The sequence below is a fragment of the Mesocricetus auratus genome, unplaced genomic scaffold (genome assembly GCF_017639785.1).
Source record: "Mesocricetus auratus isolate SY011 unplaced genomic scaffold, BCM_Maur_2.0 Super-Scaffold_100707, whole genome shotgun sequence".
Taxonomy (NCBI): domain Eukaryota; kingdom Metazoa; phylum Chordata; class Mammalia; order Rodentia; family Cricetidae; genus Mesocricetus; species Mesocricetus auratus.
In genome coordinates, this window is record NW_024429269.1 from 8,444,292 (window position 1) to 8,471,725 (window position 27,434).

The window sequence follows — 27,434 nt, forward strand, 5'->3', positions numbered from 1 at the left end:
GAGAAGCACTGAAGAAGTTCATCAAACTATTTTGTTAGGAAATATTCAGAATCAAGTATTAAAAGTTTTAAGTAGCCAGGCAGTGGCGGTGCACACCTTCAATCCCAGCACTCAGGAGGTAGAGGCAGGCAGATCTCTATGAGTTCAAGACCAGCCTGGCCTACAAAGAGCGAGTTCCAGGACAGCCTCCAAAGCTACAGAGAAATCCTGTCTCAAAAAGCCAAAAAAAAGTTTTAAGAATAACTAGTGGTGTGTGCTATAGAATATTAAAGGATCCTCTATCTGACTGTCTGAGCAGAGTTGCAGGGTGGTGGTAGCCCTGTTTCCTGTCCTGTGGTTCAGTGCCCAGACTATTATTTAAATATAGCTGTTTCTAGCAGGGGTTGGGGGGGCTTCCTCTTCTGCACCATTGAAATCTTGACAGCTTTGTGTCAAACTGTGCAGTCTTGAGGGTGCTATGTGACTTATCAAATTATTGCATGACAGATGGCTCATTATGTCCCCATGATTGACAGAATGCCATGCTGTCTCTTAAACACGGACGGCAGTTTCTTGATCTTCTCACTTGGTTCATCGTTCTGTTCCAGGGCTTGAGCCTCACAGCTGAGATGCAGACCAGGGAAGTGCTGATGAAGCTGTCGGGAAGGATTGAGTGCGAAGGGCCCAATCGCCACCTCTACGACTTCACTGGCAACTTGCACTTGGATGGGAAGAGGTCCAAATCTCCTTTTCCTAACTTTTCTCCTCCTCTTTCACCCTCCTACTTTTTGAATGTGGCCAAAAATACCTGGAGCTTGAAAAAAATCCTGGTTCCATAGTATTTGAAAATAGTGAGATTTCTTTATGTTGAGTTCATTACTGAGAGACTGAAACAAGTCAAAGACCTCACATGGGGTTCGTAGAAAGTGGCTTACTCTTTCTTGCTTGTGACCTGTGAGGGAGGCCAAACAAATAGTCCAAGTTGCATTAAAAGGCACAGGAAGGCAGCAGAGAGGGACTGGATGTGTATTCGGCTTACTGCCCATGGGAGACAGATATGTGGTTTCTTGTTAGTTGTCTTCTAAAAGCATTGCTTCTATATCAGTCATTTTTTTGGTGTGTGTATTGCAAATGGGCCTTGCACATGCTAGGCCAGCAAGCCTCTCTACAACTCTGCTTGTCTTTAGAAAGTTGAGTGGAAAGGGGCTGTGAATATGGCACAGTCATTGAAATGCTTGTTATGCATGCATGAGGACCTTAGTTTGGACTCCCAGCCCACATAAAAGCAAGGCCAGCGCTGGGGAAGTGCAGATTGGCTGACCCCTTAAGCCCATTGGCTAGCCAGCTGAATCAATGAGAGTGAGAGGCATGTTTTGAAAATAAGGTAGAAAGACAAAGGATGTTGACCTCTGGCTCCCACATGTGTATACATACACAAACATATAGTTATCACATACACACATACGCGAGCACACACACACACACACACACACACACGTTGAATGACTTATTGTCTGAGGTTATCTTTTGTGGTGATGTTGACATGTAGTCTACCTGCTGATACTCCACAGTCCACTGTCTGAGCTTTTCCCCCTACTTTGAGTAGACCCTTAGCTGGAAGCGGGGAGGGGAGACTCTGCAGAGGTTCAGTGTGATAAGCAAGCAGAAGGCTAGCTGCTTCTTGGTTGGCATTTCATGTGCAGGTGTCAGCATGCTTCCCTCCTGTAGATGATCCCTCAGATGCTCATCTACTCACTACCCCATGCGGTATGAGTTTACTGCTGTTTTTCCTTTCATAGTCTATAAAGTAAATTGGTTTTCAGAAATGAGTAAGCTTCAGGCTTTTTAGCTTCCTCTTTGTCAGTATTCTTGCATAACAGGATTATGAGGCATAATCCTCTCTGATATTTTATAGGAAAAAAACCCCATCCTATTCTATAGTGAAGAATGGATAGAGCAGACATTTGGGGTGGGGTAGGTAGATTAAGCAAAGAATAAATTCACAAATTTGACTTTGGCTTATTGTAGGCTAGTGTAAGGGAAAAGTGCATGCTTATTTGACACATTATTAAGAAGTACAAATGTTTTTCTTACTTTTAGCTCTGTTGCCCTCGGGCCTGACCAGCTCTTACTGAGAGGTACCCAGCTCAGGAACACTCAGTGGGTCTTTGGTGTTGTTGTATATACTGGCCATGATTCCAAACTCATGCAGGTAAGGCGTTTCTGTGGAAAGCTGTGCCGACTTTGGTTGTTTTAGTGTTTGTTTCTCCCTTATTCTCTGTTTTCTTAGAGGGTGGAAAATATAAGCATGAAGCTCAGGTTAATCAGAGAATGTAAACTCAGAGAAAAGTGACTATTTCATTTCCTTATGTGATTCCTTCTAGCCCTTTGTCATCACATTCTTGAAGACAGTATCTCTGAATATAAGTGGTCTTTGTTGTCTAGGTTCAAGTGGTCTTCATTGTGTAGGCTCTGTCTTCTGGATGTGAGGAGTGCTTAGTTACCTTTAGTTATGAATTTCTCTGTTTGTCCTCTGGATCCCACTAAGTAGGATGTTATAGTAAACTCTTATTATATGAATTCTAGGTCATTTAAAAGAAAGGAACTTTGAACTAATATTTATTCTTCATATGCCAAAGAAACAGTATTAGTTAAAAAGAATTTTTGTCTTTTTTACTGTTAATGCTTTTTCTTAATTTTTGTTTATATATATAGCCTATATTTATATTGACATTGACCAAATGTCTTCTTCTGAACATCTACATATATCTCTGTAGAAATCACATTTCTTACATTTCTCTGATAGATGTTGGCATTTGTTGTGTGTCACTATTCCTGGAGAGATGTGAACAAACCTTTGTTCACCCCTGACAGGGAACCAATGACGAACCAAAGTACAGATACCACCTAAGTCCAACTTGGTGAATCAATGTGTTTATTAAGGTCACACAAAGGGAAATGGGTAAGGGGCTACTTAGAAGAGCAGCAATACCTCAAGGACAGCTGTATCACCAAAGCCCACTAGGTATGGGCGAGTGCCCATAGAATCCAGAAATCTGGAACATACTGTACAGCCTTCAGGCATCTTGGAAGGTCAGGGAGTGTCCTTTCCAGGAACCTAAGTTGTCCTGTGCCTTCTCTGGGTCTCTGTTTCTTCCAGGTAGCTCAACTGATCTGAGCCTCTTCTAAGCAGTTCAACAGGCTCAAACCATCTTTCAGTAAGGTCCTTACTGTTTGTAGATTCTTGGGAAAGGAAATGCCTAGTGATTCTGATCAGTTTCAGGGACTTCCTGAAGCCTTTGGGTTGTTTACTTCCCAAGTTCAGTTAGCTTCCCTGCAGGATGGAAAGTTTCACTTCCCCTTAGAAAATCCTATGTTTTAACAGGCTTCTCTTTCAGATGAAAGGCTTTATATCAGAGGGAATTACTATGTTATAACATTGTATTTTGTTAATTATAACGATTATAGAGAGCTGGGTCTTCTGCTGTTTTGTGTAACTTCCAAAGTCACATTTAGCTTATGTCTTGGTTGAAAAATGTTCACAGCCATTATCCTCTGAGTCTTGTGCTAAGAAATTTGGGAACATTAGCAAAAAGGCTAAATCTTCACCTTTGGGGGGCCAGATAGGGCAAGAGGTAATATGGAAAATATAGAAAGTAGGAATGTACTTATGGTAGACTATACCACTGTAGAGTTCTGTGGGTATATATGCAAGAGTCCCACATCCTAGGCTTAGCGTGCTGGTTAGTGCAGTGAAGATATGGAAGGACTCTGGATTACAGGGCTATGAGAGCTCCTGAAGCTGACAATGACTCTTAGAGTTGAGTGACAGGTGGATGTGAACATGCAGTACTCACCTCTGAGTTTCTGAAGTTGAGGAAGTGTAGACTGGGAGACCTGTGGCTAGTCCAAGGCAGTAGGAGTTCAAGATTCAACAGTACCGGGTCCCTTGATGCTTAGTAGAAAGAGACTCATCTTAAAGTAGACAATGGGCTGGGATTATGAAGGTAGACTAAAAACAGGGCTGGAGCAGAGAAGAATCCTGTGAGCCAGTTTCTTAAGTTTTCAGTGTTGGCTGTTGGTGAGGTTGGGGGAGGTGACCTGCTGGGGGGAGGGATGGAGGTGTACATCCATTTGTCATGAGCAAAGGCTCACGAAGGGCTACAGAGTCTTGACTGTATATCCAGAAGAGCTACCCCAGATACCAGTGGATGTGAGTCTTGCCAAAGCATCCTCTTTGGGAAGAGGTGTCTGATTTTGGGTGTCACATGACCTTAGCTGGGTAAGAGGAATGGCAGGAGGAGAGATCCAGAAGCATGGGGAAGACACACAACATTTGGGGCATAACAGGGAGGCCTCCAGACTCAGAAGAATACTCACAGAAGGTGTGTGCTGGAGGGGCAGTCATAGCAAGTAGACAGATAACAGGTCGACAGCTGCCACAGCAGCCCTTGAGTGAATGAAAAGTGTTCAGCGTGTCTGAGATGTGTCTGATCCCCTTTCCTGCTAGGCTCTCGTTCATTCACAGGATTGTCTCTGATCATTCTGCACACAAAGACCATCTTGATGGATACTTTCATGCTCTGCCACTTCTTAAGCAGCCTTGAACATTCACAGCTCGTTACCAGTAGCTACAGCAAACCCTTGGAGCTATGCTCACCACACCTTCTGTGTTTTTTGATGAAGTGGTAAAGAGATCATGGGTGGGTAGCTCAATGGGTTGAGTCCCAAGGCTAGGGTTTGTATCATGCTTATTGAAAGTTCAAGCTTTCTCCAAGTTCCCTTGTACCCTGGGTGACTTTTCAGTGTAGATCACATATTAATATTACAGCTTTGGAGCTCAGGCGAAGTACAATTTGTACTAGAGCATCCCGTCATGTCTTCAGTGGACAAGATGAGTCCTTGCCATTCACATCTTTTGAGTGTGAGGGGCACTTTCCCTGCCCTCTGTGTGGCAAACCTTGGCAAGACTTACTGCTGTTGACATACAGAGAGTGATGGAAAATCCCAGAACCATCTGTGCAAGACTTACTGTGCCTTTAGGGCTGAAACAACACAAACAATGAAATTTCAAAAGGAATATAAAGTATCATACACAGCTGGAAGCCATTCTGTTCATGAAATAACATTGTGTCTACACTTGTGTTTTTGATGGAGGGGAAGCTGCATGGCCTTAGGGTTCTTGAGTCCACTGTGGACTCTACCTTTCAGAGCTCCATCAGCCCATGCTTAGTCTAGTTGCACAAGCAAACACTCAGTTCTTTTCTGTTGGTTGACTTAATGGGAAAGAGGGAATCAGTAATTATAGGAGGCATTGATTATAACAAGGCACACATTGTTTTGTGCCTCACATATATATACGATTCCTTTATTCCTTGGCATGAGAAAGGTACATCCATTACTTAAAATATTTATTTATTTATTTATTTATTTATTTATTTAGGTTTTTACGAGACAGGGTTTCTCTGTATTGTTTTGGAGGTTGTCGGTCCAGCCTGGCCTCGAACTCACAGAGATCCGCCTGCCTCTGCCTCCCGAGTGCTGGGATTAAAGGCATGCGCCACCACCGCCCGGCTAAAATATTTATTCTTATTTAATGTGTATAGGTGTTTTGCTTGCATGCATTTCTGTGCACCATGTTGGTTCATTGTTTGCAGAAGCCAGAAGAGAGGAAAGGGTGTCAGATCCCTTGGGACTGGAGTTACAGATGGTTGTGGCCACTATGTGGGTACTGGGAATTAAACCCAGGTCTTCCACAAGAACAGCCAGTGCTCTTAACCACTGAGGCGTACCTCTAACCCCAGTACTGCTATTTTAAAGATAGAGCAACTGAAGCACGGTGTTGAACTAACCCCAGCTTAGCTTACAGATCTAGAAAGATCGAGGACTGGGGCTGAAATCCAGGTTGACACACTCTAGACTTACTCTGACGAGCATTCTGATGTTTGCTTTCTAAGGAGAAATAAGACATATACAATTCAGGTCAGATTCCAGCATTTGCAAAATCTTACAGTTTGATCCATTTTTATTGTAGTTCTAGACATCAATGTGGTAGTGTCCTTTAAGAATTTTATGAAAGAAATTATTCTAATAGGAATTGAGCATTAAAAACTCATTGTTGTAAGTGGAAATGTTTGGAAAAGGGAGTGAGTGTGCTGAACCTGGTTTTCCATGCTGGGCATGTGTTGAAGCCTGGAGTTTTAGGTTGTTTCCTTGTGTTGGATGAAAAGTCTGTTTTCCTAACCCTTGTGCCTGGCTGGATTTCAATGACTTCAGCTAACTGACAGGCTCACAGAAATGACAGCTTTTGTCATTTTGTTCCTTCCTGAAAACTTAATGATTCTCAATTAAACACGATAGGATCATCTTTAGTGTTTAAAGAATTCGAATCATCAGTCTCCTAACAGAACAGTTCCTGGCTGTTAACATGAGGCCAGATGTGCGTGTGCTGTCCTGGGTGCCTCCCATGGTGCTTGACTACTTATAAGATGACTTTTGCTAGCAAATATTCATCTTGACTCCAGAGAACTTCTCTTCAAAGTCCATAAGAGACAACTTAGTGAACTAACAACAAAACAGGGAATAACTAAATGGAGGATGCCCAGAAGACAGCTGCAAGCTCCCAGTGAAACAGTCCCCTAACGTCCCCACCCTCAGTGAAATCCATGGTGCACACAGTAGACAGAATTTCTGGAATTCGGAAACACGTGGGTGATGACTGATGCAAGAGACACTGCGTACTGCAGTGAGCTCATCTAGGAAGGCAGGTTAATCTGCCCATGTCAAAGTCCCAAGTCACCTCAGTGAAGTCCTTCATTGGGGCCCATCACTGGCCCATCATAACAATCTCTGGGAATTTCTTTTATAGGAAGGCTTCAGGGATATAACTATCTTACTGATACTATACGATAGACTTTTCCACTGCTGAGAGGATGTGGTCTCACCTCTTCCATGTGAGATGCAATGGACCTTGAGTACAGCTTCCCTGAACATCTTGGTACCCAGGTCCCAGTGCAGGCCTCAGCTCATCTGTCTGCCATCTAGTCTATGTCTTCATTCAACTCAAAGTGGCCCTGCTTAAGGAGCTTATTTATTGTTTACCCTCTCCAAGGGAACCTTTCGTTCTTTTACTTTGATACCTACCTATGCTCTCTGTCTTGCTTTATTGAGGCATTTATATTTGTGTCTGTTTTTTATTCCTTCCGGCTGGAAAGAACATGTATGTTTTAAAAATCTCTCTTATGCTTATCACAGAACTGAATTACTACTTTGGAGGTTCTCCTTAGGTTTTTGGGGGAGGGTAGAGTTTCAAGACAGGGTTTTTTCCTGTGGCTCTGGAAGCTGTCCTGAAACTAGCTCTTATGGACCAGGTTGATCTCGAACTCACAGAGATCCACCTGCCTCTGCCTCCTGAGTGCTGAGATTAAAGGTGTGCACCACCACCACCTGGCTCTCCTTAGATTTTTATGGTAAAGAATTATCAGTGTGTTGGTTTCTTTTAGAGCACACTTGGATTACCCAGAGCCTGCTACGTCTAAGAAAGTAGCTGAGGTTATAAGGTGCAAATAAAAGTGTGAATTAGATCATGTAGAGTCAGGGTGTTGTCTTAGTCAATGATCTATTGCCGGGAAGAGACATCATGACCAAGGCAGCTACTTTAAGAGAAGGCATTTCGAAATCTCGAAATCTACCCCAATGACACACTTCCTCCAACAAGGCCGGACCTTTTAATCCTTCTAATCCTTTTTCAATATATGGGCCATTCTTATTCAAACTGCCACTGGTGAGTTACTAAAACTGGGGAATGTCTTTTAAAGACTGGGCTGTTTACTCAAGAGTATGTTGCACCTTAGCTCCATCATTAATTTGGAAGAGAAATTATCTTTTCCATTTCCATCATTGCGTGTGATGTCTTACTCAGTTTCTCCTTACCCTTGCCCCAAGCCTGTTCTGTGATGGTTACTGACTTTCAATTCTGGTTTACAGAATTCAACAAAAGCTCCTCTCAAGAGGTCGAATGTCGAGAAGGTAACCAACGTACAGATCCTGGTGCTGTTTGGCATCCTCTTGGTCATGGCCCTGGTGAGCTCGGTGGGGGCCCTGTTCTGGAATGGGTCTCATGGTGGAAAGAGCTGGTACATCAAGAAGATGGGTGAGTGCTGGGGTGCACTTCTGTGGGACAAACCTCTTAGAAGGTCTTTCCACATAGGGCCTGTGGGTGACAGCCATGCCCTCGCTCTGTTTTCGTCACTGCCCTGCCTAGGCCAGACCTACTCAGAGAGAGAGAGAGAGCAGATCAGGAATCATAAGATGAAGTGTATATGGGTATATCTGGGACTGTTCTATGCTCTAATGATTGTTTCTCAGCTATTTCTAGACACTTTCTCATGGTTGCTCTAGGGATGACAACACGAGAAACCCTTTGTATTACTCCTAAGTTAATTCCCAAACATCAGACCAACTCACCTCCACATTCTCCCCTGCTAGTACTGTTACTGTCGTATATACACTGTGTGTGTTCTGTCGACCTAACTACACAGCATTATAATCAGTGCTTTGTATAGTCTAGGAATCTTAAAGAGCTAAAAGAAAAGATAAAGATAAGTGCTTATGACCTTGCTTCTTTTAACCTACTCATTCACCATTCCCGCTGGTCTTAGTGTCTTCCTGTGGGTGAGTTCCTAGCTACTGTCTCCTTGCTTCACCCAACTCACTGGCATCTAGATTATACACAGACAAGGTCTTCTTTGCTGACCAGGGTGAAGTCTTAGCGGAATTTCCCTGGCTACCCTTTCCCATGGGTAGGTCTGCTAAATTCAAGCCAGTTTTCTGTTTTGCCCTTACTAAAATATGGGAGCACTTGCCTTCCCTGAGATCTATTGTTTTTGATTGGACATTGCATATGGCATTTTCCCCATCCTCCATTCAAATGATGTGAGTTACCTAGGTGTTCCAGTCCTGCCCTGGGGTAAATTTGTCAGCAACTGGGGGAGGGAAGGTAGGTGATGGTAGTCAACCCCAAAACCACTACCACCCCCTAGAGTAGAACCCGCACGACAAGGGGCTGTGAGTGGAATAGTAGTCCAAGGTGCCAACTGTTCTTACCAGAGTTGACAGATTTTCTTAATATATGCACTTGAGACTTAATTTGATTTTGATGATTCTGTCTCATTTTGCTACTTGGTGGGGGCTAGGGGTAGAAGGAAGATCTGCCATTCTCTGATGTCAGCAAAACAAGAAAAATAATGGAACTTAGTGACAGAAATTTCATGATAAATCTAAAAACTTTAGGGTACTGGCTTGACATTATTGCTATTGATATTTCTCAATTATTTTTAAATTGATTTAGATGTGTTTTTACTTTTCCAGTTTCTTTAACCATAGAGGGGTGGGGGGAGTGGGAGCTGGGAAGAAGAGAGGGGGAGAAGAGGAAGAGAGAGTAGGTCATGGGGGAACAGGAAGGTTGAGTGAGGGGTAGAATAGGGGGAAGAGGGAATCATAGGTTAGAAGACAGGTCAGGCACCAGTGTGACCTCTAGTGATGTAAAGGGATGACACCAACTGGCAAGCTAAGCAATAGTGGAGAGACCACCTCGAATGCCCATTCCTGATAATGAACTTGATGTCTATAACCATCCTGGAGCCTTCATCCAGTGACTGATGGAAGCAGAGGCAAACACCCACAGTTAAACACTGAACTGAACCCATGGAACCCAGTGACACAGAGAGAGGAGCGATGAGCAAATTGGCAAAGAATGGGCTGGCAAAACCAGCAGAGACAGCTGATCTGAACAGGGGAGACCTCTTGGATCCCAGACTGACATTTGGGAGGCCAGCATGGGACTTATCCAGACCCCCTGAATGTGACAGTCAGTGAGGAGGCCTGGGCAACCTATGGGGCCCTGGGCAGTGGATCAGTGTTTATCCCTGGCATACAAACAGACATTGTGTGTCCACAACACAAAGAGGGATGCTCTCTCAGCCTGGACTCTTAGGGGAGTGCCTGGACCCTGCCCTGAGTGAAATGACAGACTCTAGATATCCCCTATGTGGAAGGAAATGGAGGCGATAGGGTGGGAGGCTGGGGGGATGGTAGAGGGGTGTGGGAGGAGGGGAGAGAGAGAGAACTGGGATTGACATGTAAAACAAGCTATTTAAAATTAAAATAATAAAAAAACATAAAACACTCAGGTTCGAAATGTAGGAAAACTAATGTTGCTCATTTTTGCTTGTTTTTAAACAAGATCTCATGTGGTATAAGCTAGCCTTGAACTCAGTCTGTAGCTGAGGCTGGCCGCAGATTCCTGGTCCTCCTGCCTCCACTTTGCTAATCCCGGGATTACAGGCTTGAGCTCCTGTGCTGGTTGCTCCTTTACGAACACCTGTCTTTGATTGTGGTTTGAGTTGTAGTTGATGAGATCCCTTGGTGTGGGTTTCTGTTATGTGACTTGCTTTAGACATGAAGACTGGCTCATAAGAATGTAGTTATCTGAGTAAACATGTGGCATCAATGCAGCTTTGGGGAAACTGGCACTTGAATTGCTCAGATCACATTGAGCTCCAGTGTCACCCGTGTGATGTTCAGGGGGACATGGTCTACATATGCACCTGTTTGGAGAAGTCAGTTTCATGTTCCACTGCCTCTATTGGTGATTGGGTTTCCTTCCTATCAAATTTGGTCCCATCTTAACATCCTTCTCATTGTTTTCGATTGACTGAGTATTTTACATAGGGGTAGATATTCTCTTTCCTTCTTTGATGGACTTGTTTGGTTTTCTGGCAAACTTGAACATTCTCGGGCTTCTGGTGCTTTAGATATAGGTTTTCTTTGCATAGTCAACTGCTCTTTAACATCCTATGTGGTCCTATGTAGTGTTACACAGCAGTTTCGTGTTAGGTGGTAGTGGTCCATGCCTTTAATCCCAGGCAGAGGCAGGTGGATCTCTGTGAGTTAGAGGCCAGTCGGGTCTACAGAGAGAGTGTCAGGATAGGCTCCAAAGCTACATAGAGAAACCCTGTATCGAAAAACCAAATAAATAAATAAAAATAAAAAACAAACAAAACAAAACAGTTTTGGGCTAGTATCAAGTCATAATGTCATAATACATTCTTAATGTCATAATACATTCTTCTTTTTTTTTTGGTTTTTATGAGACAGGATCTCTCTGTATTGTTTTGGAGGCTATTAGTCCAGCCTGGCCTCGAACTCACAGAGATCCACCTGCCTCTGCCTCCCGAGTACTGGGATTAAAGGTGTGCACCACCACTGCCCGGCCATAATACATTCTTAATACATTTTATTGGCAGACAAATTTTATTCCTAAACAAATGCTGTGCTCTGGGGACACTTGAGTTATTGGGACCTAGGGGTCCTGTTTAGCAATGCCTCTGTTGTCTTAAGAGAACCAGATAGCAAAGTAATATGCCAGGGAAGAGGGCTGCCAGCTGGAGAGCGAAAAGCTTGGGAGTGGGTAGAAAATAAAAGGCTGGGAAGTCAGCTGGCCAGTCAGTACTTGCTTCCTTCCTTGTTCCCACCACCCCTCTCCATCACAGCCAGCCTCTGGAGTCCCAAGATTCATCATCTATTACCATGTGTCAAGTCTTCCTGCTGGAAAACTCAATGAGTGTGGCTTGGAGCCATTACAAATTCCTGATTCCCAGGCTTACTCTTCAGCTTGCCTCCTCTGGAGCCTCCTCTCCTGGTTCCTGCCACATTGTCTGACCACCTCTGTAATAGCCTCATCCTCCTCTGGGGCCAAAGATGGCACTCCCCTCCCAGGGGACGGCTGTCTTTGCTCCCTCCTCTGTCTCCTTCCCCAAGCCCTCAAGAGAGGCCAGCACTATCTACAGGGACTGAATTCGAGTAGCCTTTGGAGTCTGAACTGGCACAATAACTCCTCAGTCTCAAGACATGCACACAGGCTTTTGTTGTGAGCATCTTTTTGCGGGGAGAGTCTAAAATAACAAAATGGAAAGAAGTAAAATGTAGACTTCCACTAAATCTATATGGATGGCCTGGTTTTTGTCCATAGAAACGAGCTCAGATAATTTTGGCTACAACTTGCTGACGTTTATCATCTTGTACAACAATCTGATTCCCATCAGTCTGCTGGTGACGCTGGAGGTGGTGAAATACACGCAGGCGCTCTTCATAAACTGGGTGAGTTTCCAAGCCAAGTGTGAAACGTGAGCTGCTGGGGGGCTGCCAGCCTCCGCCTTCTAGTCCTCTCCATGAGCCTCTGCCGTTTCAGTGAGTCCCAGAAAAGACGTAACAGAGGCTGTTTATTATTAGGTCATGGGGTTAAGCCAGCCAGACTGATGACTGGCAAGCAAGGTCATCACCTCAGGGGTGGGGAAAGTGGGGGAGGATGCTCAGTGGGTGCTTGGTGTCTGGCCACCATGCTGTGCTTTCCTTATGCTAAGGAAAAGGCCTCTCACGTGTGCTCACCAGTGTCCATTCTGCATGGGTTTCATCACAACAGTAACCCTGGATGGATTGTAGGGGCTGAGGTGGGGTTTTAAGGGACTGTGATGGTCATGGCCATTAAGCACTGGGCCTTAGCAACTTTTTTTTCAAACCAGGCACTGTCATGTGTGTTTTGCTTTGGTTTTCACAAGCCTGTGAATGAGGCATTGACCAAGCTCACAGCTAGTGTGTGAGATGATTATCTTGGACCAGAACCTAAATATCATGGATCATGTTGTGTCACAGGGTTTCACTATCCTAATTGCAACTTCATTTTCAACCCAAGTTAAAAGTTAGCATTTGAATGAAAATGGAAGGATTTGAAGTTGCCAGAGTCTGTGTTAATCTTAATGAAATATTAGAATTACATGTTTTCTGAAGGCTTCCCTCCCTCTTCCCTCCTCTCTCCCACTTTCCCTTTCAGGACACAGATATGTATTATATTGAAAATGACACTCCAGCTATGGCCAGGACATCGAACCTTAATGAAGAGCTTGGGCAGGTGAGAGCCTTTCTGAGGACTTTGTGGGCAGTGCCATGAGCAGGAAGCCAGTGTTAACAGAGGGGCTCTGGGGAGATTTTGTGCAAATAGTTACCCATCACTGTGGATGTGACATCTTGTTTGCAAGGTGGTAGTGAATGTAATTGTTATTTGGTTTTGGTGATACAAATGTATCATTTTGCTGAGAACATATCTGGAAAAATATAAAACATTGTACAAAAAATATGTTATTTTGAATTCTTTGAAATGTGCTTCTCAGAACAGATGATAAGGAAAATGGGGTAGAATATTGGCTATTGGGCTGCTCTGCAAAGAATGGGAGGCCATTTGAAGGACAGGCATCCCTAATAGAGTTCAGCAAGTTGGCAAATTTTGTATCTTCATCTTGATTTCTACTTGTTCTTCCTAACTGTTGTGTTACATTATATCTGCCTCCTCCATTGAATTACTGCAACCTATAATCTTTTTTGAACACATAATACTTACTCTTAACCTAAAGTCAAGTTATTAAACTATGGTTTTATTTTATACACCTTAAACTTCCCAACAATCCAATTGGGGGTGGTGTGCTTAATTTATAGACAAGAAAATGATTAATTCACCTCAGGAAAGCTGGTTTGTATAGGGGGACTGCAGATTGCCTGTCCAAATCTGTCCTTTGTTTCCCTGGAACACCGGCTGCAAGGCCCTCTGGGAAGATGTAAGCCTGACTTCTCATTAGTCTGAGGGCCTCTCCCTCTTCTCCCCCATCAAGGGCAAAGTCAATTCTGCTTTTGTGCTGTAGCATTTTTGAGTTCATTGACAGAAAGCTGAGGCTCAAATTTGTCAAGTTATATAATAAAATATGGTTCTGTAGCCACATTTTCAGGTGACTCTGTTCCTTTGATATTTTCCAAATCTGGTTAGAATTTACAGGAGTACTTGAGTTTATTTGACGTAGCAAGGTGATCTGTCATTTAGAGAGAATACTCTGGCCCAGAGCACAAATCTTCCTCAGGGAGACTTGTGTCCCTGTCCTTCCCCTGTGCACCTGAGGTACACATGATGAGGGGCAGAATTCAGTGCCAAATATTTATCATCTATCTGTCTGTCTGTATCTACCTATCTACCCATACCATCCATCCATTATCTATCTATCTATCTATCTATCTATATCATCTACCTACTTTATTTCTTTCTATAATGACATTGTCATGGGTAAAATTATATTCCTATAACAATCCCTGAATTCTTGGTACATATCATATGATATTTGCCTCTTTGAATCCTGCAACATTGGTGTCTATCTGCCCTATTGTCTTAAGAATTCTTTCCAAATACACACACAGAGAGAGAGAGAGAGAGAGAGAGAGAGAGAGAGAGAGAGAGAGAGAGAGAGAGAGAGAGAGAGAGAGACACAGAGAAATGACAATGTGATTAGCTATACAGTGTCTGTGTGCTTCTGGAGATGGTTGAGTCTTCTGGAGCAGGTACACACCCTGTATAGTCAGCTAACTGCAGGTCAAAAATGTGATCATACCTGTGGTGGTTGCACCTGTACCAAATATACACAGAAGATTCTTGTCACTGTTCCCTAGTTAAGACAGTATGACATTTGTATTGTCGTAGGTGTCACACACCACCTAAGATTATGTGAAACACACCAAAGGTTGTATGTAGGTGTTATACAAACACAATACCATTTTATCTAGTGGACTAGAGCATTTGAGAATTTTGGTACCCACGGGGGTTCTTAGAACTACCTCTGCGGATATTTAGGGTCGGCCGTATGTGTAGCCTTTGGTTTCCTTTGTCAGTTCACAGGACTACATATATGATTGTTCTCATGTGCCCCTGAACTGGCCCAGCAAGATGGAAGGACTGAAAGTGCTCAAGGAAGCACCTAGGGTGAAGTACCCTGTCCTGGCCAGGCACGGGTGGCATGCCTAAGTGTAAGTTCAAGAGGGAGAGGGACCACAAATTCTACAATTCTTTATAAGGTCTTCCTTTTTACTTTTACTATGTTGACAATCTTTTAATTCTTTTTAAAAAAGAGACAAAAGGAACTAATTCTGCTGTGTTTTCAATGCTCCTAGATTTATTCACATGAAAAAACAAAACATTAATTATCTCATTGATCAATAGGATCAACATGCATACATGTTTTGAAGTATCTTGTATATATCATAAATATATGTAATTATTTATAAATAAGTTTCAATGTGAAGCTGTCTGTCCTGATTTGATCAGTATGTAATCTTTCTTTTAAAAATTATTTTAATTAAAATATAATTACATCACTTCCCCTGTCCCTTTCCTTTCTCAAATCCCTCCCCTCTCCAGCTCCTCCCATGCCCTTCTCAAATCAATTCCTTCTCAAATAGAAGGCCTCTTTTTCTTTGATTACTATTGTTGTGTAGATATTTATAGAAATGCATAAACATACAAATATAACCTTCTGAGTCCACTTAGTGTTACAGTGCATATATGATTAGGTATGAAAGCTTGGTATTAGACAACCAATTAGGAGGCCCATCCTTAGGAAAAACTAGTTTTCTGTCAGTGTGACGGCTAGTTGTATGTCAGCTTGACACAAGTTTGAGTTATTTTGGAAGAGGGAGCCCACATTAACAAAAATGCTACCACTGGATTGGCAAGGTGTTGGCACATTTTCTTGATTGATGATTAGTAGGGGAAGGCCCAGTTCACTGTAGGCCATGCTACCCTTCAGCTGGTGGTCCTGAGCCAGCCATGGAGAGCAATCTAGTAAGTAGCACCCCTCTATGACCTCTGCATCAGCTCCTGCCTCCAGCTTCCTGTCCCGAATTCCTGCCCTGACTTCCTTCAGTGGTGGAATGTGGCCTGAGAATGAAATAAATTCTTCCTCCTCTGGTTGCTGTTGGTCATGGTGTTTAATTATAGCAATGGAAACCCCAAGACAGCAGTCATTAGTAACCTGTAGTTCTTTGTCTAGGAGTGCAGACTGGTTTTCTCTTTCCATGTTAGCTGTCTGTTGGTGTTGTCATTGTTTAGGTCTTGCTTGGCAGCCATATTGTTGAGGTAGCATGGGTTGAGCTTCTGTGTCATTTCTAGGAGACACAATCTTACAGCAGACTTCGTCTTTTCACTTCCTCTCCCTCAGTGATCCCGAGCCTTGGGAGTAGGAATTGTGTCATAGATATATCCCTTGGGGCTGGGCTCCCCTGATGGCCTCTGCACTTTGGTAGTTGTGACTTTCTGTGGTAATCTTTGTCTGCTGCAAAGAGCAGCTTCTTTGATGATGGTGAGAGCCACACTTTACAATCTGTGAGTGTAAGGATGTGGATTTAGAGTTTAGTTAGGAATTACACTGGTTGGTCCAAGCATGGTTGCTCATGCCTTTAACTCCAGAAGCAGAAGCAGGAAGATATGTTAGTTCAAGGCCAAAAAATCAAAGCATGCCCCAGGCCAGCCATGGCTACACAGTGAGACTGCCAAAAAGAGGAAAGAAAACACAAAAGCCAAAAGATATGCCGGTCTGGTGGTTGTAGGTTCTCTTCTAAAGTCTGTGACCTCACTAGCCCCAGGTAGTTGGATAGGTTTCATCCTGTTGAGTGGGCCTTAGGTTCAGTTAGACTGCTGATGGTTCCTTCATAAATATGAATGCCACTATTGCACCTTTAGGGATATCTTGCCATGCTGGCCAGTATTAATCTAGCTAGGGGGTGGACCTTAAAAATCCCGTCTTCGGTGAGAGCTGAGTGCCAAGGGACACTATGATGATGCTATAGACTAGAAGTTCTCAACCTGTGGGTCTCAACCCCTTTGGGGGGAAGAATGACCATTTCACAGGTGTCACATATCAGATACCCTGCATATCAGATATTTATATTACAATTCCTAATGCTAGCAAATTGTAGTTGTGAAGTAGCAGTGAAAATAATTTTGTGGTTGGGAGCAGCACAGCATGAGGAACTGTGTTGAAGGGTCGCAGCATTAGGAAGGTTGAGACACTGTTTTAGACAGTGTCCAGGGAAGTTATGGAGGCTTCTTCTATTGTTTATTACCCACTCTGTAGAATTAGTAACAGAAAAAGTTGTGAATGGTCCATGAATTAAAGTGCATTATTTATGATTTGTTTACTTTCATGGACTCTCATTTAAATTTCAATCAGATTTACTGACAAATAAGACAACTTAATTTCTTGATCCTGCGTCTTATTACATCTGGTTTTTCAAAAGCTACTTTATTTTGTGTGTGAGTGTTTTGCCAATGTGTGTATCTGTGCACCATATGATAAAGTGCTCTTGGAAGCTAGAGGGGAGGGCATTGGGTACCCTGGAACTGGAGTTACAGGTGATCATGGCCTACCCTTTGGATGTTGGGAATGGAATCTGGGTCTTCTAGAAGAGCAGCCTACTCTCTTAACTTCTGAGCCATCTCTATAGCCCCTTATTACACTCTTGATATGCATTTTGTTCATGCTTAGGTAAAATACCTGTTTTCTGACAAGACTGGAACTCTTACGTGCAATATCATGAACTTCAAGAAGTGTAGCATTGCTGGTGTAACCTATGGGTGAGTATGTTTATAATTTATAGGAAATCTCATTTCTAGTCTTCCAACAAAGTGGTAGTTTGTGCTGTTTTGTCAAGTGTTGTGAGGGATTTGGATATGTAGTTGCTATTAAATATGTGTAAAGCTTAATGGATTCCCCGGGGAATCTTCAGACTTTACTGAGAGGTCTCAGGGTACCTGTGGGTTTGTATGTGTACTCTAAGAACTGACCTTTTCTTCTGACCACTCTGTTCTCTCCTTCCAGCCACTTCCCAGAACTAGCCAGAGAGCCGTCCTCAGATGACTTCTGGTAAGTAGAGTCGAGCTTGTCTTACCTCCTTAATGGGGAGCATCAGGACCATTTTAGATCTGAGTTGTGACTATGTTAGTTTGACAAAGAGCCAGGATAAGAATTAAATGCAGATGTGGCTTAAATCCACAACGCAGAGCTTTTGACGTCAACAGTATGCTCCTTGTCTAGTCCTTCCATTTCCAACCCTCTGCAACATTTTTACTTATTTTTTTCAAATTCCTGTGCTTACAAATAATACTTTTATACTAATTAAAAATTATAGATGTTATAATACTGCGTGAGGGTGAGGCTGTGGTGGATCCCATGGTGGGGACAAACATGCCATTAGGCAGAACTTACCTTGAAAGGAAGTTTTATTGGGAAGGGATAAGGGGAAGGGAGAGAAAGGGTGGAGAGAAGGGAGTGGGGGAGAGACAATAAACAGGGATCTGTCTGCCTCCTCAGAGAGATGGCTGAAAAGAGAGAGGAGGTGGGTGGAGTTTGCCTTTTAAAGAAACATTTGCACCTGCATGCAGACTATGTAGTGATATAGCAGCCACAGGACCCTGGGCTGGCCAGGGTACTACCTGAGTGCTTTCTGTCAGGTGAGGGGGCAGACTAGCATAATGCCTGAATCCTTACAGTAGACATTGTAAGACTTTGTACTACTGGGGAAGATTCAGCTCCCTCTGCCCTGGTGTGGTCAGCCTATCCCCCTAGGCCATCTCCATCCCTCCATGCCCCTCACAGATACCCCATGCCCCTCACAGATACCCCATGCCCCTCACAGATACCCCATGCCCCTCACAGGACCTCATAACCCTCACAAGTACCCAATATATCTCACAGGTACTCATACCCTCACAGGACCTCATGCCTATCACAGGTACCCATAACCCTCACAGGTACCTCTTGGTCTTCACAGGACCTCATAACCCTCACAGGACCTCAACCCTCACAGGTACTCTTATCCCTCATAGTTACCTGGCATGCTTCCCGGGTATTTTGCACCCTTCACATAGTACCATTTTCCAGCCTTCCTAGTGTCCTGTTCAGCTGGCATTTCATGTATCCAGCCTCCCCACAAGCTAATAGTTGTTTTATCTGCTGTATTGCTCTCTGATATCCATTCACAATTAAGACTGGCATCGACTTGCCCTTTCCCTCTTTTACTGTTGTGGTCTTGAAGAATGAGTTTCGGGAGCTAGAGGGGGTGAAGGATGTGTGTGAGGCTCACACTTGCGCTAGTCTGACAGCCCACAGCTGTTACATCCAGTTTCCTTTCTCCTGATAGTTTGCTGCCTTCTCTTCTCCACACACACTCTGGCCACGAATGATAAAGCATGGTGTAGCCCTTCCCCCTTCCCCTGTACCCCCCACCACCAGTTGTTATTTAAGGACCAACTCACAGACGACAGTTATAGTGCTGAGACGTAGCTTATGATTCTTTCCCTTGTAAATCTGTTGGTATCTATAAGAACTTGTAACACAGTTTGTTCGTAGCAAAGTTTAGGGATTTAAGATGTCTTAAAGCTTGGTATAATATTCAGTATTCCAGATCTTTAAACACTGAATGTAAGACCATGGGTCTTTTATTCATGGTTCTTTCTGAGTGTAGATTCTCTCTAGGTGTGAGCCATCTTGCCTTTTAAACTGAATGGATGAATTTTGTTCTTTCTTCCAGCCGGATGGCTCCTTGCTCCAGTGACTCATGCGACTTTAACGACCCTAGGCTGTTAAAGAACATTGAGGATCAACATGTGAGTGTGCCACTTACCTCCAGGACAAAAGGTGGCTTGTGGATCACTATTTTTATGTGGCATATACTGGCTTGATCTTCTACAAGTCTTATGCAGATACACAGCTGCAGAGAGTTCACGAGTGAGATATCCTTGCCATGTCCAGAAGACAGCGCCTCCTATTCGTAGTGATGACATATTTAGGGCAGGGTGGTCACAAGTGTTATCTCTCAGCATTTGTCCAGTTGCAAGCCTCTTCACTAACTGCCCACCACTGCAGAAAGAAGGCTCTGGGATGAAGACAGGGCAGATTGTGTCTTTGTTATAAATATCAGTATTCAGAAGGCAGTTTGATAACTTGGCCATTGAACAAAACAATAGAAGGTTTCACCCTAGGACCCATGCACTCTCTAGCCAAGGGCTTGTCACCAGGCTTATAGTATCAGACATGAACTTTCTTCTGAGGAGCATCCCTCAAATCGAGTGTCACATTGAAGATGTTGACAGTAACATAAGCTCAGGGTCCTCAGTTGATTGTTCCCTCCACCCTCTTTTGAAATGAGGACCACCTTTCAGGCAGACACAGAGAGATCCTCGCCAGTCCCCCACCTAGGCTTCTGAGCCCCTTAGCCAATGGCCCACTGCAGAAACTTGCTCAACTCCCCTCAGAGACCGGGTACTGGTGTGGGGCAGCAAAGGGTGGTAGGAGATAGGAGTCACCAGATAGTGTGAGCCTGCCAGGCACCTGCAGCCATCTGGTTCAGGCCACTTGGTCTTCAGGCAGTATTCAATCAGGTGACAACCACCTCTCTTGGGACAGCGCTATCAGTAGGGACCAGGATCATAACAATTCAACCCTGGGGTTGAGTCCCTCCTGAGCCACCTGTGGTGTTCTCAGCAAGGCATCGTCCTTGCACATCAGAAAGTGGATGTTTGCGCCCTGCCCTTACTTGAAACTTCAGTTTTGGAGAAGAAAGGGCGGGGGAACCTAGGGACAGATAGCCATTATGTGTTTGCTGTGCTGGTTAGGTGTGTATGTGAGAGAGAGGGGGAGAGGGGGCGGTGAGGGAGGGAGAGAGAGAGAGGAGAGAGAGAGAGGATAAAGAGAGAGAAAACTTGGCACAAGCTAGAGCCATCTGAGGGGAGGAAGCCTCACTTGGGAAAATACTTCCATCAGATTGGCCTGTAGGCAATCCTGTGGGACTTTTCTTGATTAATGTGGGTAGTGCTGCCTCTGGGGAGGTGGTCCTGAGTTGTATAAGAAAAGCAAGCTGATGACCAATTATTGGGCTTTTCACTGGAGAAGACTATTTCTCCTGCTCTCAGCATGCCGTCATTACCTATAGTTCTCTCTCTAGGGTGGGGGCTCTGTGAGTTTCCCCCTTCCCTGTTAGCTTTGCTGTGCCCCAGGGGCCTGTGTCTTACTGGATCTTTTCTGCACCTAAAGCATGGGGCTGGGTGAGGGTATACTGGTGTGGTCCTGGTCCAGGTCTTGTTTAGGCAGCTATGGCTGCAGCATCCCTGGCTTTTCTAGGAGATACTCTCACAGCAGACTCCCTGTTCCTCTGGCTCTCAGATGCTCCCCTTCTCACAACAGGGATCCATCCCTGAGCCTTGGAGACAGGAACTGTGCTCCTGATGCACTCGGGTAGAGAACCACGTGATCACTTGTTCTCTGTACTTTGACCGGGTATTTTCTGTAATAACAAGTGGTCAGTCCTGAAATCACATACAGAAAGTAGGGTTATAAGGATTGGGCAGGCTGTTCCTTACACATTTAAGGAAAATATATAACAACAATTAAATAAAAAGAGGTCATGAATTTGAGAGAGTGCAAGGGGGAGGTACATGGGAGGGGTTGGAGAGAGGAAATGGGGGAAATTATGTAGTTATGCTTTAATTTAAAAAATAAAAGCTTATTTTTTAAAAAAAAAAACACCCTGAGCAAGCCATGGGGAGCAAGCCAGTAAGCATCGCTCCTCCATGGCCTCTGCTGTAGTCCCTGCCTCCAGGTCCCTGCCTTGACTTCCCTTAGTGATGGAGTGTGACCTGAGGGTTGTAAGCTGGAATAAAGCTTTTCCTCTCCAAGTTGCTTTTGGTCATAGTGTTTATTGAAGCATTAGAAAGCAAGCTAGGGCCAGGGGGTGGTGGCACACACCTTTAACCCCAGCACTTGGGAGGCAGAGATTGGTGGATCTCAGTGAGTTTGAGGCCAGCCTGATCTAGAGAGTGAGTTCCAAGACAGCCAGGGCTACACAGAGAAACACTATCTTGGGGGAAAAAACAAGCTAGGAGGATCTTGGGAATCTTGGAAAGGGAGTTGAAATTTAGGGAGGAAGAGCTCAATTGTAGGTGGAGACTAACAGTGACACCATCACCCCAACAACAAACAAAGCCACGGCAAACATAACAAGTAAGATTTATAATAAGGAGCAATGGACAAAGTATTTTGCATGACTATTGAAAGGAAGATTCTGTAGACAATTCATTTTAACTGAGTCTATGAAATCAAAGAAAAGTAAAACAAAGCCAGGGACTGATGTTAGTAGAGGTGGCAGGTCATGGGGGACCTGGGGGTTCAGCCAAAGATCTGAACTCTGTGCAAAAGGGGGTGGAGAGCTCTTCCTGGGTCTTAATCAAAGGTCCTAGAATCCAGGTACATGTTCAGCAACATTAGTGCACTTCGTTAGTATATGGAGAGAGCCTGGGCTTGCTCCAAGCAAGACAAGACAAAGAGTAAAAATGGGGTAAGGGTTGAGTATAGAAAACAACTTTCTTGGCTTAGTGTGCTAACTTCTAGGTTGTAACTTAACTACTTGTTTGTTTCTAGTTAATTGACCTCAGGCCCTGTAGGGGACCAAAGCTGGAGGGGGCAATTACACTGATGGTTTGTTTAGCTGGCCTAAGTGCTCGTATTCAGCCCCCCAAACCTTGATGAACACACTGCTTGATCACACTAGTTTCCTGAGTATGACTGAACAAATAATATGTAAACCCCAGGTTCTAGATTTATATGACTTAGAAGTCATATAAATGGGAAAGTGTACTGTAGCCCAAAATTTCACTTGAAATCCTTAGGATTTGTTTTTCTTAGGGATGGAAGGAAAAGATTGACTACACAGGGACACCCTGGATTTTAGATGTGGGTACAAGAAAGATCAGACGTTCAGAATACTAGTTAGCTTAGTGGGTGGAAAGGGCCATGTCTCCTGATAGCCCAGGGTGACTGTTTTGAGGCTCCAGTGCAATGGGCTTGTAGGATGTGACTCAAATGATTACACAGGTGATCACACTGTAAGCAGCTGGCGGGCTGTGGGCATGAAGGGACACTGAGGAAGGATATGACTTGATTGAAGATCAGAGTGGCAGGAGGTGGGCTCCATTGAGAACATATGTCTGGTCCTAGAGTCAGATAACTAAGCATCTGAACTCTGTGCAGAGTTCAAAGGCAAACACTTACTGGATTTCTTCTTCTTGTTTTGAGACAAGGTCTTACCCTCTTTCCCTGGCTAGCCTGGAGCTCACCATGTAGACCAGGCTGGCCTTGGACTCATAGAGATCCTCTTGCCTCTGCCTCGCACGTGCTGGGACCAAAGGTATGTGCCACTATGCCTGACTTCTCACTGGATTTTAAAGCAGGGGATGGCTTGAATTCACTGTGCATTACAACTTTGGTGACTGGTTAATTGGTGCTTCTGCTTTTAGCCTACAGCCCCTTGCATACAAGAGTTCCTTACCTTGCTGGCTGTGTGTCACACTGTTGTCCCTGAGAAGGATGGAGATGAAATCATCTACCAGGCTTCCTCCCCAGGTGAGGTCTGTTGCTGGAAACACCTTGTTGGCTTTCTATTAGTTTTGAAGATGTTTTGGTGTGTCTTGCCCCACAAGAGTTAACTATTTGCCTTTGGGCTCATAGCACCTCCAATTCAAGATTATAAGTGTTAAAACCTAGGAGAGCAGGTACTAGGGTCTCCTGACTTTCATGGTACTCTGGTGGCAAGAAAGAGCCTGGCCTTGTTGCACATCTTGGGTATACAGTTGGGATAGACAATGGTCTCAAAAGAGAACCAGGGTGGCTCCAAAGCTGTCTCAATGCTGCATCAAAGCAGTTGCCCTCTGCCCATTCCCTGGTCGTCTGAATCACATAGTACAGCAAGTAAAAGCACAACCTTGTTGAGAGATCAGCAGAGGGAGCTTCCCTTGAGTAGATCCGGCATAGCACAGCAGGAATGTAAACTACTGTGGTCCTGGTGACTTCGTTGTTGGTAGCAATCTGTCCAGTAGACATTTCAAGCTCCAGTGTGTATGTATGTGCGTGCGTGCGTGTGTATGTGTGTGTGTGTGTGTGTGTGTGTGTGTGTGTGTGTAGTCCTTAGTCCTTGCTCTTGTTTGGATAATGCCAGGCCCTGTCAATCATGGTAGGTTTTAATTTGAAACATGACAATTCTCTCATGACAAGGCATGAACGTGTGTGTCATTGACTTATCGTTGTCAGATGAAGCTGCTTTGGTAAAAGGAGCTAAGAAGCTTGGTTTCGTGTTTACCGGCAGGACACCGTACTCGGTCATCATTGAAGCGGTAAGGAGCCTGGACCTTTGGAAGATGGCGCATATGTAATAGTGTGTTGATTGCAAATAAATTGGCAAAATTTGTCTTGTTAGGAGGCAGAAGTATAATCCTGGGGTTTGGGGCTGTGCCTCATAATCCTTTGCTCACTCACATGAAATTATTTGTAGCAAGAAAGTTTACTAGTCTCCTTTCCATCTTCCCAACGCTGAGAAAGTACCATCTGCCTCTGTTTCTGAGGCTGGTCCTGCATCTCTGTAACCCCCGACAGTCTCATGGTTACATACAGTAGGGCCTAGACCACTGGGCAGCCACCTCTGGCTGTGAGAGACAGAAGTTAGAGTTTAGGATTTCTCTTACCTGGGTGAGTGTTTTCTCCCCCTAAAATTATCACACGTCTTGCCTTCCTGAAGAAACGATTCGGTTGAGAAACACAGTCACTTTCAGCAGTTATTTAACAAAGATAGCAAAGTGAGCATCCCCCAAAGGAGACTGGAGTAGGTGTCCCAGTGGGCTCTACATTGTGGATCTTACCGCAGTTTTAGGACCACATATTTTGGAGGTAAAAACAGGTTCCCTGGTTATTTAGGTCTCATAACTAACCATTACAAATGCCTCTTCAATCATTGATTCTGGGGGACTCACCAAGGCTCAGATTCTCCATTTGTCACGTCATATTTACATGAAGCGCCCTTGCTGACAGCCTCCACGGCACATGGGCTGTGTGTGAGGAACCAAGGCACAGAGGGAGGTGGCTCCTGGCAGTGAGCCCGGGAGTGGCTCTGGGTGCCCGTCTAAGCAGCGTCCTGACATGTGGGATGAGTTGAGGGTAAGCTGATGGGTGTAGAGATGTAAGAGGAGTGACAAGGGCTAGGTGAACTGGGCTGTCAGTTATGTTTCAGGATGCACCCCAGGAGAGAGCATAGTGGGCAGATATGGCAGTCAGGAGAACTGTTCTCATTCACAGAGAGTCTGTCAGAAGTCTGGGTCAGACTTGCATGTGTTGATGCCCAAGACCACATTGTTTCCACTATGGCATGTCAGGAAAAGAGCAAGTTAAAGTATTTGAAACACACACACACACACACACACACACACACACACACACACACACACAGAGACACACACACACGATATCGACACTCCTGTTGCTAAGAACACAAGGGAAAGGAGTGCTTAATTGTCCTCAAAACAAGTTCAGACCCGGAGTCCCTTACATGAAATCCAGAACCTCCAAATCCTTGAATGCCGAGGTTTTCCACTAAGTTTGAGGACAGTCCTTTGGCAGAGCTGAACCTTAGTTGCTTTTTATGATGCCAACTCAGTGGAAGTGCAGCTGCTGGAGGCCTTAGGTAACTTGATATATACATGAGAAATGTATGGATTTCTGCGTCATTGAGAAGTAGAGCTTTCGAATGGTGTTGTGCCGCTTGGGTCTTCCATTTTCAAAGCTTTGTAGTGGTTGCAGAGTTTCGGAGCCTGTCATGGAAGAACAATGAGAACTTGCTACCAGAAGAGGGCGCTCTGGCCCCACTAGACTGTGGGACCACAATCCAGCTTGTGAATGCTGATGTAGAAGGCTAGTGGAGGTCAGGGGTTGAGTGTGTGTGTGTGTGTGTGTGTGTGTGTGTGTGTGTGTGTGTGTGTGTGTGTGTGTGTATTTAGGAGGGATGATTGATTTGAGATTTTAATGTTTTTGCACCTCAGGTAAGAGGTCCCCCCTTCTTTTGTTTTTGTTTTGTAGATGGGTCAAGAACAGACATTTGGGATCCTCAATGTTCTGGAATTTTCAAGGTATGTTGCTCTTTCATACACTTGACATAAAACACTTCGTATATACTTAACTGCTTCACCTACAGATTTTCCTGATTGTATGGTATGATTTGTATTTAATTAGGTATTATTAATCAAGATAAATGCCTCCTCCTCCCCCCAAACTCATCTTAGAATTTAAGGGTTTGGTTAAAGAGAGCGAAGTCCACCACTTTCCTCTATTTTCTTCTGAAAGTGACATTAAAGTCTTCAGCCTCCTTTGCCTTTAGCAGTTTAGAGCTGGGCATTCCTGCGTCAGTAGCTGTAGTCATGTCTGCATGGGCTCAGAGATTGTGACAAGGGCTTTGTTTTCATTGTCTTGACCCAGGTTCTGTGAGGTCAGCCTCTATGGCCATCTGAATAAGAAAGTAACATGTGACCACAGAGCAGACAGGGCGGGGTTCTCCTCTCAGGAGGCGTGGCCTTTACAACCCCTTCCCCTGGGCCTCTCCTGAAGCCTTCACTCTTAGCACAGTTTCTTTAAGACCTGGGAACATTTGCATTTTCTACGGCTCCCTCGCTCCTCTGGAGCATTCACGGTTTATCCTGAGGACCTGTGTCTGAATGCACCTCTCGCCTTGTGTGTTGGATGCCCCGTACTAGGGGAGAGGGGCAGCATTGTGGTTTGGCACGCGAGTAGAACTGTCTTCCAATACTAGAGTGAAGTCTTTGGTTTTTTGTTTGTTTTGGTTTTTTTTGTCTTGAGACCACCTTTGCCTGACGGATGGAGCTAGGGGCATGGTGGCTCAGGCATATAATTCTAGCCTCTGGAAGATTGAGGCAGGGGGATTACCCCAAGTTTGAGACCAGCATGAGCTACATAGTGAGTTCCAGGCTAGTCTCAAAAAAGACAATGAAAAACATTTAGTTTTCTAGACACCTTTGTTAAATGGTTACAGTAGCTTGGAAGAGGCAACATTTTCCAATCCTCTCAAAAGAAATGCTTTCCTGCCTAACACTTGGCTTGGAGCTGTGCTCTTGGTTCTGAGGGTGTGAAGCCGCAGGATGGCTGATGACGGCAGCAGCTCTTGTAGGGATGGTGACAGCGTACCTGTGTGGAGCTTCCAGCTATGCTACATGTGCTAGATACCTCCTCGGACTCTTTGTATCCCTCTCCTCCTCTCCCTCCTTTTCCCCTCCTCCTCCTCCTCGTTTTGTGTGTGTGCATGTTGCATGCATGTGTGTATTCTCCTGTGCCTGTGCATGTGGAGGCCAGAAGTAGAAATCCCGTGTCTTCCTTTATCACCCTCCACCTAGATTTTAAGGCAGGTAGCCATCATGCTCTTTCACTGAAGCTAGAACTCACTGTTTAGACTGGCTGGCCAGCAAAAAGCCAGAATCTGCCTGTCGGCGCTCTCCAGGCCCTGGGTTATAGATACACACCACCACACCCTGCTTTTACGCGCTTGCTGGAGATTCAGACTTGGGTCCTCATACTGACACTATGAGCACTTTGCCCACTGGGTCATCTCTCCAGTCCCTAGCAGGTCTCCTGTTGGCAGTTGCTGCCCTGGGCTGCATTACCTGCTGCCAGCTGTTAACAGCCGGCAGAGAAGGAAAAGGA

The 27,434-nt window shown here is 44.5% G+C and overlaps 1 protein-coding gene across 4 annotated transcripts in view; it reads left to right on the forward strand.

The window, feature by feature from the left end:
* Atp8a2 (ATPase phospholipid transporting 8A2) overlaps positions 1–27,434 on the forward strand; it is a 547,410-nt gene that overhangs the window by 157,623 nt on the left and 362,353 nt on the right. For all 4 annotated transcript variants that reach the window (XM_040740602.1, XM_040740601.1, XM_040740603.1 and 1 more), the window contains 11 exons: positions 588–715; positions 2,080–2,191; positions 7,966–8,131; positions 12,011–12,138; positions 12,869–12,946; positions 17,394–17,482; positions 17,727–17,771; positions 19,438–19,513; positions 23,198–23,303; positions 23,988–24,070; positions 25,803–25,852. In XM_040740602.1, coding sequence (XP_040596536.1) covers positions 588–715; positions 2,080–2,191; positions 7,966–8,131; positions 12,011–12,138; positions 12,869–12,946; positions 17,394–17,482; positions 17,727–17,771; positions 19,438–19,513; positions 23,198–23,303; positions 23,988–24,070; positions 25,803–25,852 — 1,061 coding nt within the window. The remainder of the gene's footprint in view (positions 1–587; positions 716–2,079; positions 2,192–7,965; positions 8,132–12,010; positions 12,139–12,868; positions 12,947–17,393; positions 17,483–17,726; positions 17,772–19,437; positions 19,514–23,197; positions 23,304–23,987; positions 24,071–25,802; positions 25,853–27,434) is intronic.